The sequence below is a fragment of the Morone saxatilis genome, unplaced genomic scaffold (assembly GCF_004916995.1).
Source record: "Morone saxatilis isolate NCDOM2014 unplaced genomic scaffold, NCSU_SB_2.0 Contig24, whole genome shotgun sequence".
Taxonomy (NCBI): Eukaryota; Metazoa; Chordata; class Actinopteri; family Moronidae; genus Morone; species Morone saxatilis.
Genome location: NW_023339807.1, coordinates 8,462,039 through 8,474,454, shown reverse-complemented (window position 1 = coordinate 8,474,454; position 12,416 = coordinate 8,462,039). Strand labels below are relative to the sequence as shown.

Below are 12,416 nucleotides of genomic sequence, written 5' to 3'. Positions count from 1 at the left end.
GTGTGTGTGTGTGTGGGTCACATTTACTACCTTACAAGTCTGATGTAAATTTCCTGCATGCTGCCGTCCCTAATAATCTCTCTGTACCAGGATACCTCTTTTTGTATAGTCGCTGATATCATAACAAAAGAAGAGGACCAAAGCACATTATTAACATGCAACTTGCGTTCCTCTAGTGCACAAAATGCCTAGAGAATAACTCCCTGCAGTTCTACACATCTCTCTCCATACATTTCGTCAATGATACAAGGACAGAGTAATGCAAGGACATGGGAAATAGGAGGGTTGGGGTTCAGCCAAGTTTTTATCTGAACCTGATTCTGATGCGCGTGCTCAATTACTCCCTTTCTCTATCTTTTTCTCACTCATATTAGTCACATTGACTGCCACTGACTGTCCTGCAAGTACAGCTCCACACTGGCACCTGTTGATAAAAAAGCAGCATAGCAGACACACACAGACATGCTTTCTCAAAGGACACACATACTGCACACACACACACACACACACAAAAGAAACGACAACACACAGATTCCCGTAGCTGCCAATCTTGTCTATCTTTCCTTCATCGATAGATTGGAGGAGTATTTCCGATCTTAGGGTCCTCTGGCAGGCAATGAGTCAGTGTGAGATGATTTAAGTATACAAGCGCGAGCACGCACACGCACATTCGGGGAAACACACAAGCACACGGCACAGAGAAATATATCCACATGTGCAGACCTTGGAAGCTAAACATGTCTAGGGTGATTGATTGGAGGTGAAGAGTTTGAGAGTGTCTTTGTAGACCTAAATCTGAGGCTTTTTCTAGGGGTGTAACGATTAACTGATATGTATCAGAAAGTCAATAAAGTAGTCAGAGATAGGGCTACATTGATACAAAAACAAAAAACCGACCAAATCCAGTAGGAAATTCATCAAAAATGCATACAACTGTCAAAAACATTTGGCCAAATATCCTGCTGTGCCTCTAGAGTGTGCATGAGTGTGTGGTGTATCTGTATGGGTATGACCCTCCGCTCACCTGCCAAGTTTCCCAATCATATACCTTATTCGGGCCAAGAACTTTGAGAATAAAATATTGCAGAATAATGACATGCTGATTGTAACATTACTTCCAGAGGCTGTGGACTCAGCAGTAGTAACGTGTCTGAGCCACTACTCCCAAAGCAGATTGGCCCTTATAGATAACTCCTCCTAGTTTAAGGCAATAATTGAAAGCTGTTTTATTTGCGAGAATATACATCCACCAAGTGTTGTTGAATAATGGATGACAGTGACCCTGGTATTGCATGTCTACGGTATTTTTCTGAAAACTGCATGCTCTTTGGGGACTGTCCAAAACATTACCAAGAACATACAAATTATTGACATTGTTTGTCATCATTGATGTGGCAGTAAACTGTTGGAGCCATGTGGTTTTTAGCCAATACAAGTTTGAATCGATCAACCAATTAAAAAAATATGCATCCCATCTTCTGAATGTAGGATAGTTACACACTCGTAGCTGGCAGCCATGTCAGTGTGGCTGGTGTGGAACAATGTTTGTGCTCTTGTGAATTCTGGGAGCCTTGTACGATAGCTTTCAAGTATCCTGCTGTAAACATATGCCTTAATTTCCTATCGAGAACAGAATAGAATTATACATCGATTTGCTTGGTTTTGATATCAGCAGCCCAGCTCTCTAAATATCGGCATCAGCCAACCACTAGTCAATTATGTCACAGTCTAGCTTTGGATCTTTAGTAGAGTATTAATGCTCCAGAGTCCAATTCACACATCAAGAAAAAACTATTGTTCTGTCTTCTGCCCTGACATAAGCACAGATGAAACACTAACAGTTAGTTGCAACAGGGTAGACAAGAGAGAGAGGGAGAAAATGGTCTGGCTGGTCAGCTGTGTGCGTGGGTAGACAATTCAGGCTGAAGTACAAGAACAAAATGACCAAATGTACAGGCATAAAATCCATTTCTTATGTTTCTGTGTGATAGTTTTACATTCAAGTAATTCTTTTTCCATAGCTGTGATTTAGTAGATATGATGTGTGGCATAAACTCCGTCCAGCAAACACACTTTGTAAGCAGAGACAGGAGTGTTCTGTAGTCTACACTCGTCTACTTCACGCTGTACTGTTGTCGATTTGAAATCATTTTAGCGACAAACAGCACACACACAACGTGGATGTTGGACTCTCAACACATTTCCATTTTGAATTTGGCTCCATAGCGACAGATTACATAGTAAACACAAGTCTGTCACATTTTGCAACTGAATCAAAAGCCCTGTTGAAAGGAATTCTGCTGTAGCTCTGTACATTTCACAAAAGTTCCTGGCAGGGCGCTACTCACTGAAGCCCTTGTTAACTTAAAGGGAGTGACAGATGGAAAATCCAGCACATCAGAAGTCAACAACACAACAAGCCATGACACTCACAGAGTGAGCTTCTCCTGACACTAACGACCTTTAGCCACCATTGGTGCTTGTGTATCTTGCAGAATTTTTGACAGTTGCTCGTTAGCAGTGGAGGCCTGTTAGAGCAGGATTTTCTCCCTTTCCTCCATTTCCCGCATCTGCTCACCTTCCCATCCCTCAGTCTGGCTTGTAGCTAGATTTTGTTGTGCTAACAAGGAGCGGGTAACAACAAGGCTTGGGTACGGGAAGGGTCAAGGTCAGAAGACATGACATCCTTTGATATGAAAGCTGGCGGGGGTGAGAGGAGAAAGAAAAAGCGCACATTTGCAGATAAAGACGAAATCAAATCCTGTGCACGTTCGCAGCACGCACCTGTAACCATTCCATCCCTGCACCACTGACCTCACACATCAACCCTGGCACTGACAGTGTAGGACACCCAGCACCTAGTTAGATTAGTTAAAAGTCAGCATTGTCCTTAGCACTGTGCCTGGGGACATCTTACACATACAACTCCAGGAAAACACACACTGACATTAAGTGAGTTGATATGATTGGCTTCTAGCCTCGACAGTTATTTCTTTACGACTTGTGACATCTTAGTGTGCTAAGAATGGTGATCCCTAGCCTCTCTCTCAAAAACACACTGTGTGAACAAACACTTTGTTGGCATTATATTCCTTCCTGTCAAGCCTTTAGTGGGAGGTAGTCTTTGTTCTATGCCACAGGGATCAGTTCTGGTAGGATTCAAGGACCAGTTGCTTCCGTGGGTGCTTTTATTGCTACTTCGATGAATTAATTGGACGCAATATCTGAAATAAAATTTGCAGCTCACTTGTCAAGGACATGGTTAAATTCAATAATACCCACTAACTACAACCAAAACAATAAAAAAAATTCACTGAAAGGTTCCAATTTAATATTTGGAGTACCACTTGGTACGTCAACTCAGCCACTCAGTGCTAATTAAAAATTTGTCCATCCAAATTTGCAATTTATCGTGGCATACAAATTTAAATGACAAAAAAGCAATCTCTAGTGGAATTTCAGAATTTGAGAACAAAGAACAAAGCCTTCATGTTACTGAAGCATTCAAATATTATCATCTCCTACATTTAGCAGCCATCATCACAGTGGACTTCATCATTCATTCACTAAAGACAACGTCATAGCTGCAGGAGAGGATCGATAGAATAAATACAAAGGGAACACTGCTCGCGGTTACCTTCATCAAAGTCTGCATCATCCTCTGTGTGCTGGGGGAAGGGGAAGCAGTTGGTGATCTCCAGCCGGTCTTCCACTACCAAGCCCAGCAGGACGCCCTGGACCACCTCGCTGCCCTGGCCCTCTTCCTGGTAGTGCTTGATAATCTTCAGCACCACCTGTGAAAACAGACAATAATATCACTGAAGTATCAAAGTACGGCAACAGAACAGAGGCAGAGACGGGGGAAACGAGGCTTTACCTTCCTTTCAGTAACACTTTCTGAGAAACTATTACATTTTCTGAACTGGGGCTAATTTATTTATCGTGCGATCTGTGGCTGTTCCAGCATTTCTTGTTATTGTATTTTATCATCCTTTGATTTATGTTATCCAATTCAATTGCGTCTCTGCTCATGTTGATTTGTGCTCATTAGTTTGTGTTGGGGTTAGTTTGTTTGAGGTGGTTGGGCTTTTTCATCCCTCCCGCTGCAGATTTGCGGTACTCACCGTTTAAACTTGTTCATTTGTTACCATTCATCTCCGCACGATTATTAACTATCACTCAGTAATTAAAAATCACCTAATAATCTATACTAATTATAGTTATATTGTAACCAATTGGTGTGAGAAATATATAAATTATAAACAACCAGATGGTTTTCTATACATATACACATGTGTGCATTTAAATACTAGTATATTCTACATGTATTCATTGTACTGCACACAGTATCTGCTTATACGCTGTCAATCCTTGTCACTACCAAGCAAAAGTACATTATTGACGAGAATTACTTAACAGGAACGGATAATAGCACTTAAGGAATTTTAGATATTTCGAGATCCATTATAAGGTTTATTTATACCCCCACACCCCTCCCACCCACCCCCCACCCACACCACACCCCTATACTCCGATGATACGACTTATAAAAATCTTATGAAATCGCTAATATATTATACATACTGAGTTTACTTTACATATACACACTTGATACAACAAACTTAAGTTAAACAGTAGTATAAATACTGGAAATATTCAATATATATTTGCGTGATATATGATATATTTATCAAGATGAGAGACTTGCAAGATGATATCGCATATATGTATAGCGGTCTTTCAAACAGCTGACACACTACGCTGCTGCCAGCTAAACCGTTAGTCTATACACTCTTCTCTCTTCAAGAAGACTAACCTCCGCTATAAATACAACATCTTTAGTGGCACAGAAGTTATACATTATCTCAACCACACTCTATGGATGAACTAACATATAGTGGACTGTGCTAATTGTGGTTCACACACGAGATATTTTAACCAGCGAACAGACATTCTACAGTATATCGCGACTCACACTGGCAATTAATATTATGTGACCATACACTCAATCATAATCAAAACATATGTCAGATTAGCATATGAAGCGCATGTGCAGCACACTTCATGAAGAGTTGCGACATGGACCTATATTGCTATGAGGTTACCGATGATCGACATTCATAGATGTTTAGAAAGGAGTAGTATAAGGATGTATGTGCAGGCATTACATAAAAACTGCTGCACTGCGTTGTAAATTCATTATTTTCCTAGAAATGAGCACTTGTCTTTTGCCTGCCTTTATACTGTAGGTGTTAATGCTTACATGGTTGAGCCCACCCTTAGCTAGTGCAACACCTCCACTCTGGAAACCTATTATAACAAACTCCTACTCCACATCTTTTGATAAAAAAGCTAATAAAATGAAAACATGAAATGGCTCAGTCACAGTTTTGTAACACTAACAGCACTGCAGCTGTCAGGGACACTGGTAAAGAAGTTATATCCAAATTAATGTTTGTTCTGACTTGTGCGCGATTGATGAAAACTGAATTGAAGAAAGAAAGTTTCTTTTTTTTAAACATCTACTGGGAATTGTTGCTAACATTAGCAATTAGCTTCCACTTCTTAAGGCCACTATAGCACTGAATTTTTGATTGATGCTGAAGTCAAAATTTGGCCGATGTCTGTACTCACTGGGCCGCTACAATTCTTCAGACACATCTGCAGGCAGCTTTGTCAGCGTCGCTGCTGTGGAACAATATTAGCACTACCCTTTGTGAGTTTTGGGAAGGTGGTGAAAAAGTTGGTTTCGAGCTCTGTAGTATACATCTTATGCATCCTGCTGTAAACTTATGCCTAAATTTCCTATAGAATAAAACAGAATTATACATGCCTTTTCTATGTTTTGATATCTGCATTATGTATCGGCCATCGGCAGCCCTGTTCTCTAAATATCTGCATTGGCCATTAAAAAACCCATATTGGTCGACCACCACAACTTAGCTTAGCTCACTAGCTTTCACTTTCAAGTCCCCGGTTGGTAGTGAACCAGGATTGACAGTGTCAAGGGAACTGCCCAGTGAGACATGAAGCTTATTTCCACTATGTTAGAAAAATGGTTTTATCTTCATTCGAAAAAAGTACATCATTATAATCTATGTGTCCTTACACAAAAAGTGAGGTGGATTAAAATTTCAGTCTGGGTGAGAGAACACAGCATGTTACTTGTCCCGAAAATCTACCACATCACTAAAACACCCCTTACATCTATACTAAATTGCATAATAAATCCTCAGCCACAATTCAGCATTCTTCATCGCTCACTAAGCTCTTATGTAAAACCACAAAATTGCCAAAAACCCTTGTTAAGAGGAATTTCGGGGACATGTTACTCAGGCAATCACGGGCTGTGGTTGAGTGGTAAGTTGAGTGGTAAGCACCACCTGCAGGCTTCAACACTGGTGCATCATCGATCTTGAGTGCATACAAAAGACCAGTTAGTATTCAGCACAGCTTAGCAATTTACACTGGAGAGAGAGGAGGCGGCACACATGAAGAATAAAACCTGAATATAGTGAAATTTTAAGAAAAATGCTACCCTTGTACAGTGGGAGGGTATATTTGGACTTGTAGTCTGACATCCCACATTGTCGTGCCTCATCTGGACAGGGTGTCCATGCATCATCATGTGTGTTTAATTTTTAATGCCAGATAAAAATGGGCCAATAGGACAAGCCTCTGCATGATTGAGGAGCTGGTTTAAGCTCTAATGCTGCTTCACTGGTACCAAGGACAGCATTGCAGTGGCATACTTCTAGGTACACACACACACACACACACACGTACGTTGGAGAGACTCAAACATACACATACAGTATGTCTACCCATCATGAGACACTGACTAGAAAACACAGAAAACAGCCTAGGCACAGAGTAGAGAATAAGGAAAAGCATCTAAATGAACAGGAAGAGGACAAGAAGCTGAAAGCACAGTGTGGAGAGGGAGAGCATAAATCACACTGATAACAGTGTGGGCAGGTCACTGCCGGAGGCATTAATAATACACACATACACACACACACACACGCAAAAACAGGGTGGTAAGTCTTGGGGCCATGCTCACGACAAAACACCCATCACCACCAAACACCCATCACCACCACGAGGAAGCCCTTACTCGTCTCACTGGCTCACGCACACACATGTATACACATGCATGCATCTGTCTTGGGAGATGATTTATTTCACTAGAGTGCCGGACCTGTCATGCAACAAGTAAAAGAGCTAGGGGCGGGAGAAGAGAGACAATGTGGGGTGAAGTGGGGAGAAAAACAAATCTCATTCCCTGCCGGCCTGCCTTGGCTTTTCTGACTGAGAGGGGAGGAAGGTCTGAACAATAGGTCAGAAGGGGGGTGGGGGGTAGATGGAGAGAAAGAGTGAGAAAATGTACGAGTGAGAAGGGGAAAGGGGCGGAGCGGGGGCAAAAGGACAGAGGAAATGCAATAATGAAAATGTGAAGGAGAGAAACCAAAAGCTTAAACTCAATGACGACAAAAAGAGAGGAGGGAGGGGCCAGGTGAGTGCGAGGAGAGCAGACAGGTGAAGGGTGGGGGAGCAGAGGGCTGCAGTGGCACTGGTTGCTTTAAAAAGCCCCCTAGCCCCCCTGCTCCTTTAAGCTCTGGCTCCTTTTTCTTCCAGCAAATAGCTTTCCTAGTCGCCCTCCATCAGTGAGAGCAGATAGCACAGATACACAATGCATCCAGCTATCCAACTCTTGGCAATCTGTTCATCACACACTTAAATAGCGTCTGTCTGGAAAAGGAGGTGAGAGATGGACAAATGGCCAAAAACAACTCCAGGAAGGTCAAATAAATAAAGTAAATCCGAGCAGGGTTTTAAGAAAACTCCTGAATCTACAGAAATGCTTTAAAAGAGGGGAACTGAAGAGGTGTCTGCACTAAACGAAAGGGAAGGAAGGACGGAAGGAAGGAAGGACGGAGGTCTCAGTGGAATTGTTGTGCTGGCATCCTGGTGCTCAGTAAATGCCATCAGGTATTGTAAGCAAAGCCTGGAAAGCTCCGAGTTTGTGCAAACCTGCATCCGCGCGCACACACACACACACGAAACTCTCTCCAGTACTGTCTTTTCCAGCTACACACACACACACAAACACACACACATACACACACACACAATTGTATTGATCTAGCTCACCAGCAGCTAGCCCAGTGAGCTCACCTCATGTGGAGAGGCCCAAGATTGATATGTGGACAGCGTATTATAAATCAACAAGCTTAAAATTGAATTGTGCAAAATCAATTGCGGTCCAAATCCCCCGTTGGCTGCCTTTAATTCTTATCATAAATCTTCTCTCTCTCACAAAAGGGCTCATATTCCCGCCACAACGGGGCTCAACTTATGAGAAAGTACAGCAAGAGAGACGATCCCGTAATGAGTTTTCTTTTTGCGCCACTGATGTGTAGACGCACTGTACACTCAACGCTGGCTGCAATATGCTTGACGGAGAAAACACTTTTGTGTGGTATGAGTCATCTGTTAGGTTAAGCCACAGATGAAGACCACAGCAGATTCCCACTTCATCTGCCAGCTTGCACCTGCTGGCCTAGGGAGATCTTTTTCAAACATGACACTCGAATTACCCTTATTTGAGCCAAGTAAAAAAAAAAAATTTGGAACAACAAAAGAAGAAATAGGGTTGAAATTGTAATTTACAGTCATCCCAGATTGATCATTGATTGGTTCTGAATGCAATATTGAGGGCCGGTGGTCCAGTGTTCATCTACTGTGGGTGGCCTTGACATTAAACAGCTGGGCAACCCCTGAACTAAGATTACTGAATGATTTAAAAATAGAGGATGTAAATGGGACCCAACAAAGAACAGGAACGCATTGTGCTTCATTAATGCAAACCGTTTTCAGCGCGCAGCCTAATTAATGTTCACAACACTAGGTAGGACTCGGAAATGAGATGAAACTGAACAATTTAAATGAACAGAATTTAGTTCTAATGGTTTTCATGTTTTGTATATGTACGGTTCTGATGTCATTTTATTGCCGGATGAAGTCTTAATGTTGTGACTATGTTTACTTATTGTTTAGAAAGCGCAGTAGGACAAACAGAAATATTTAATACTTGTATGGAGGTGTTACAGAGTGGAGGTCCACATAAATATATGCAATTACAAAATAAATGAAAGAGGTCTCATACAAAATTCTGTTTAAATGTAATTCTTGTTCCGATGTCATAATAATCCTGACTTTTTTTCAGCTATAGACTAATTATACTTACATTTTGTAATTACCTCTCTTCAGATGAGTTTTTATTGGTAATGGGGGTGTCCAACAATCCCACGCTACAGTCAAATTACTCTCAAGTGCTCATGGGATTCACATGAAACAGTGCAGCATGTAATCCAGTTTTAAAGTATCTACTTTAATCTTATTGATAACAACCCTGCTGTTTACTTTCTCTCCCTGATGCCGTATCAGAGCTGCGAATGCAAACCCAACATTTCCTACCGCTGCTGCTAAGTAAAGCATGGGCAGCAAATATTATGTTGCTCTTCTGTTGCACTGTTGCTGCTCGAAGAGTGTCTGGTGTAGTATTAAGCCACACTTGCTGATACCTCAGGTAACTCTGGGTGTTTCCAAATCAACCAGGATTGAAATTTTAAAGATTAAAACTTTAAAATAAGAAACCCTCGATTCTGTATTACAGAAGGGTGACAGAACAAACACAGCAGTTAGTAACTGTACTGGACGGATGTGTCTCCACTGGACAGTAAGTTATTTCGTTGTCTTGTGTCCGTGTGTGTTACAGCTGATCTGTGTCACATTAAGGAGTGTGGACTCCATCCTGACGAGCCCAGGCTTAAGGACCTGAGGCAAGAGGAAAAGCCTCAGGGGAAAGAAGGGATCTTTCTGGCGGTTTTTTTACTCATTCATATATTCACTGAAACAACAAAGAAACTGCCTGCCACTGCTAAAAGAAATGTTCAAATTAGACTAATTCCTGTCCTTTCCCAGAGCTTTCAAATCACAATGCCTCGTCTTGTGGAATGCGCTCCGACTATTCCTTAATTCATGGTACGTGAATAAGACCTGTGCCTGACGTGCATCATATGTCAGAATAAATGAATAAAGCCTTTTTTTTCCAAACATACAGGCAGCTGTGTGTGATCTCAGTAGGTGTTTAATGCTACCCATCGCTGTGACGCACTCCACTCCTGCGGAAACATCCACCACTGAAACCTCTTCAAAAGCAAGGAAACAATCCAATTCTATTACACAGCAGTGGTGATGCTGACTGTGGGCAACCCTCCAGCTAAACCTCTGACAGACGGGTCATGACGCAACACAGCAGCAACTGCTGCATATCAATGCATTCAGGTGAAACACGTTTCATAACTCTGCCAGAAATAGACACCTTTCACCTTTCAGTCTGAATCCAAATGAGGTTGCACCCTAAACTGCTCCCGGCTGCTTTTCTTTCACCGCTACGGTTAAAATGTTTGGTTGATAAGGCTGAGAAAATGAATTAAGAAAATCTCATTAGGGGTCTAAATAATACACATTGAGGTGAAATATTTAGATTTGAAATTAGGGCCAGAGACTCTAGGGCAGCTTTAATGAGAAAGATAAAAGGAAGGCAGCAGCTGGCAAGTTTAAGTCCTGCTTCAGCGTTCAGGCACACCAGGCAAATGAGCTGCTTTGTGTCCAGTGCAGTTTAGGGCAGGAGGAGGGAGATTATCAGTGCAGTGAGGCAAGTTTGTCCTCTGCTGTTTATTTAGAGGTACTGCAGAATAAAAACGTTTAGGTTGTGTGAAGTTACATTTCACAAAGTGTCACAATTAACTTGTTAAAAATCACCAGTCAGAGAATAGTAACGCGCAGAAACAATACTTAATTCAAAAGTGAAACACAAGATGTGTTAAACATTGGTAAAGACAAAAAGTAACAAACATTTAAAACACACACGTCCAAGAACCGCAAGGCCAGACACAAAAGAATCACACATTTGTTTGTTTTTAATGGCCACAAACAAGCGAGACCAGATCCCCAAATGTTTTCATCTGTTTTTCATTCAGACTGTCCATATTTGCTAAATTGTTAATTTTGTGGACTTTAACACCAGTGGTGAGCTGGAGGCAAAATATTAGTTGGTTTAATATTTAATTATTTAATATATATAAATTAGAAATTAGTTTATTGCCAAGTAGGTGTTTGATAAGCTACTTTGCGCTGTAAGAATGTAACACATCAGCTATTATTTGTTTGTGTGTGCCTGTGTGTTTTTAATGGACCACACAAACATTGTTGTATTCATACTCTTTAACTGTTAATCTAAGGATTGTTTGCGTACAGGGCCAAATACAGTAACACCTGGTATTACTTAAAGAATTTAGTGAAAGGTCCAAACTTAATAAATTGTGTTATAAAGGCAAACAGATCCTGTTAATTCTGCATTTCAGGTCCTAATGTTTCCTAATGAATTCCCTACCAGGTGACTATGGTACGAATATTGATTATCCATAATTAATCAATATTACTATAGTAACCACAGTTAGATAATCCACTGTCTAGAAACGTAATGCTTCGGAAAATGACCACGACTAACAAATGCCTCCTATTTACATTCTTATTTTGTAGCAAATGGCAACACTTGAGTGTGAGGAAAGCGAGAAGCAGCTTCATCACCATCATCCTCATCCTATTGTGCTCCTTTAACGCCGGAAACCAGGGAGGTCGTGGTTTGAAAATGAAACGCCTCTGTAGCTCCATGGAAGCTAAACACCGGCTAACTTCAACCCCTCGTACCTATTATTAGCTTATGAGCCAGATAGAGGTTGTAAACGACAAATATTACCCCACTTGTCAATACTGGGTTAGATTAAATACCGCAGAACACGTTACATATAACGCAGAACACGTTACATATGCCGCTACAAGACAGCGCTTCACATTATCTGGCCGCCATGATGATGCTCATACTTCAGCTAGCGTCCGCAGCTGGTAACACTAACAACACTTTCTCTGCCACAGAAACTCAGTACGTCGGTCCGCAGCACCGCGGTGACACTTACCAGTCCCTCAATCTGGATCTGTTTGACCGGAGAGTCCAAAGTGCCGCTTGTAGAAGCCATAACGACGCTAGCTGCTGAACCAGACTCTTTACGAGAAGCCATCTACAAGCTGCTACACGCGGAAAAAGGGAGGAAAGATTTCGGTGACGGACGTTTCCGGTAAAGATGCGTCTGCTTTCCTGTCCGTATAGAAACAAGGGCCAAGTGTCTTCTTCTGTCCCGAGGTGGAACCATTGTGGCTTGCGATAAATGAACATCTGTTTGGTGGGTAGATAGTTTATTTTTATTAACTGGCATTGTAACATGACTAATGGATACTAAATGTATTAAAGACCCCTCTATCCCACTTCTGACACATACCCCTTGAATTTC

General features: G+C 41.5%; 1 protein-coding gene across 1 annotated transcript in view; it reads right to left on the bottom strand.

Moving 5' to 3' along the window:
- LOC118336166 (eukaryotic translation initiation factor 3 subunit H) overlaps nt 1-12,235 on the bottom strand; it is a 58,044-nt gene extending 45,809 nt beyond the window's left edge. Inside the window, exons 1-2 of the mRNA XM_035672758.1 lie at nt 12,045-12,235; nt 3,638-3,794 (exon numbers count right to left, since the gene is read on the bottom strand). Coding sequence (XP_035528651.1) covers nt 3,638-3,794; nt 12,045-12,146 — 259 coding nt within the window. The 5' untranslated portion in view covers nt 12,147-12,235. The remainder of the gene's footprint in view (nt 1-3,637; nt 3,795-12,044) is intronic.
- Between the last annotated feature and the right edge of the window lie 181 nt (nt 12,236-12,416).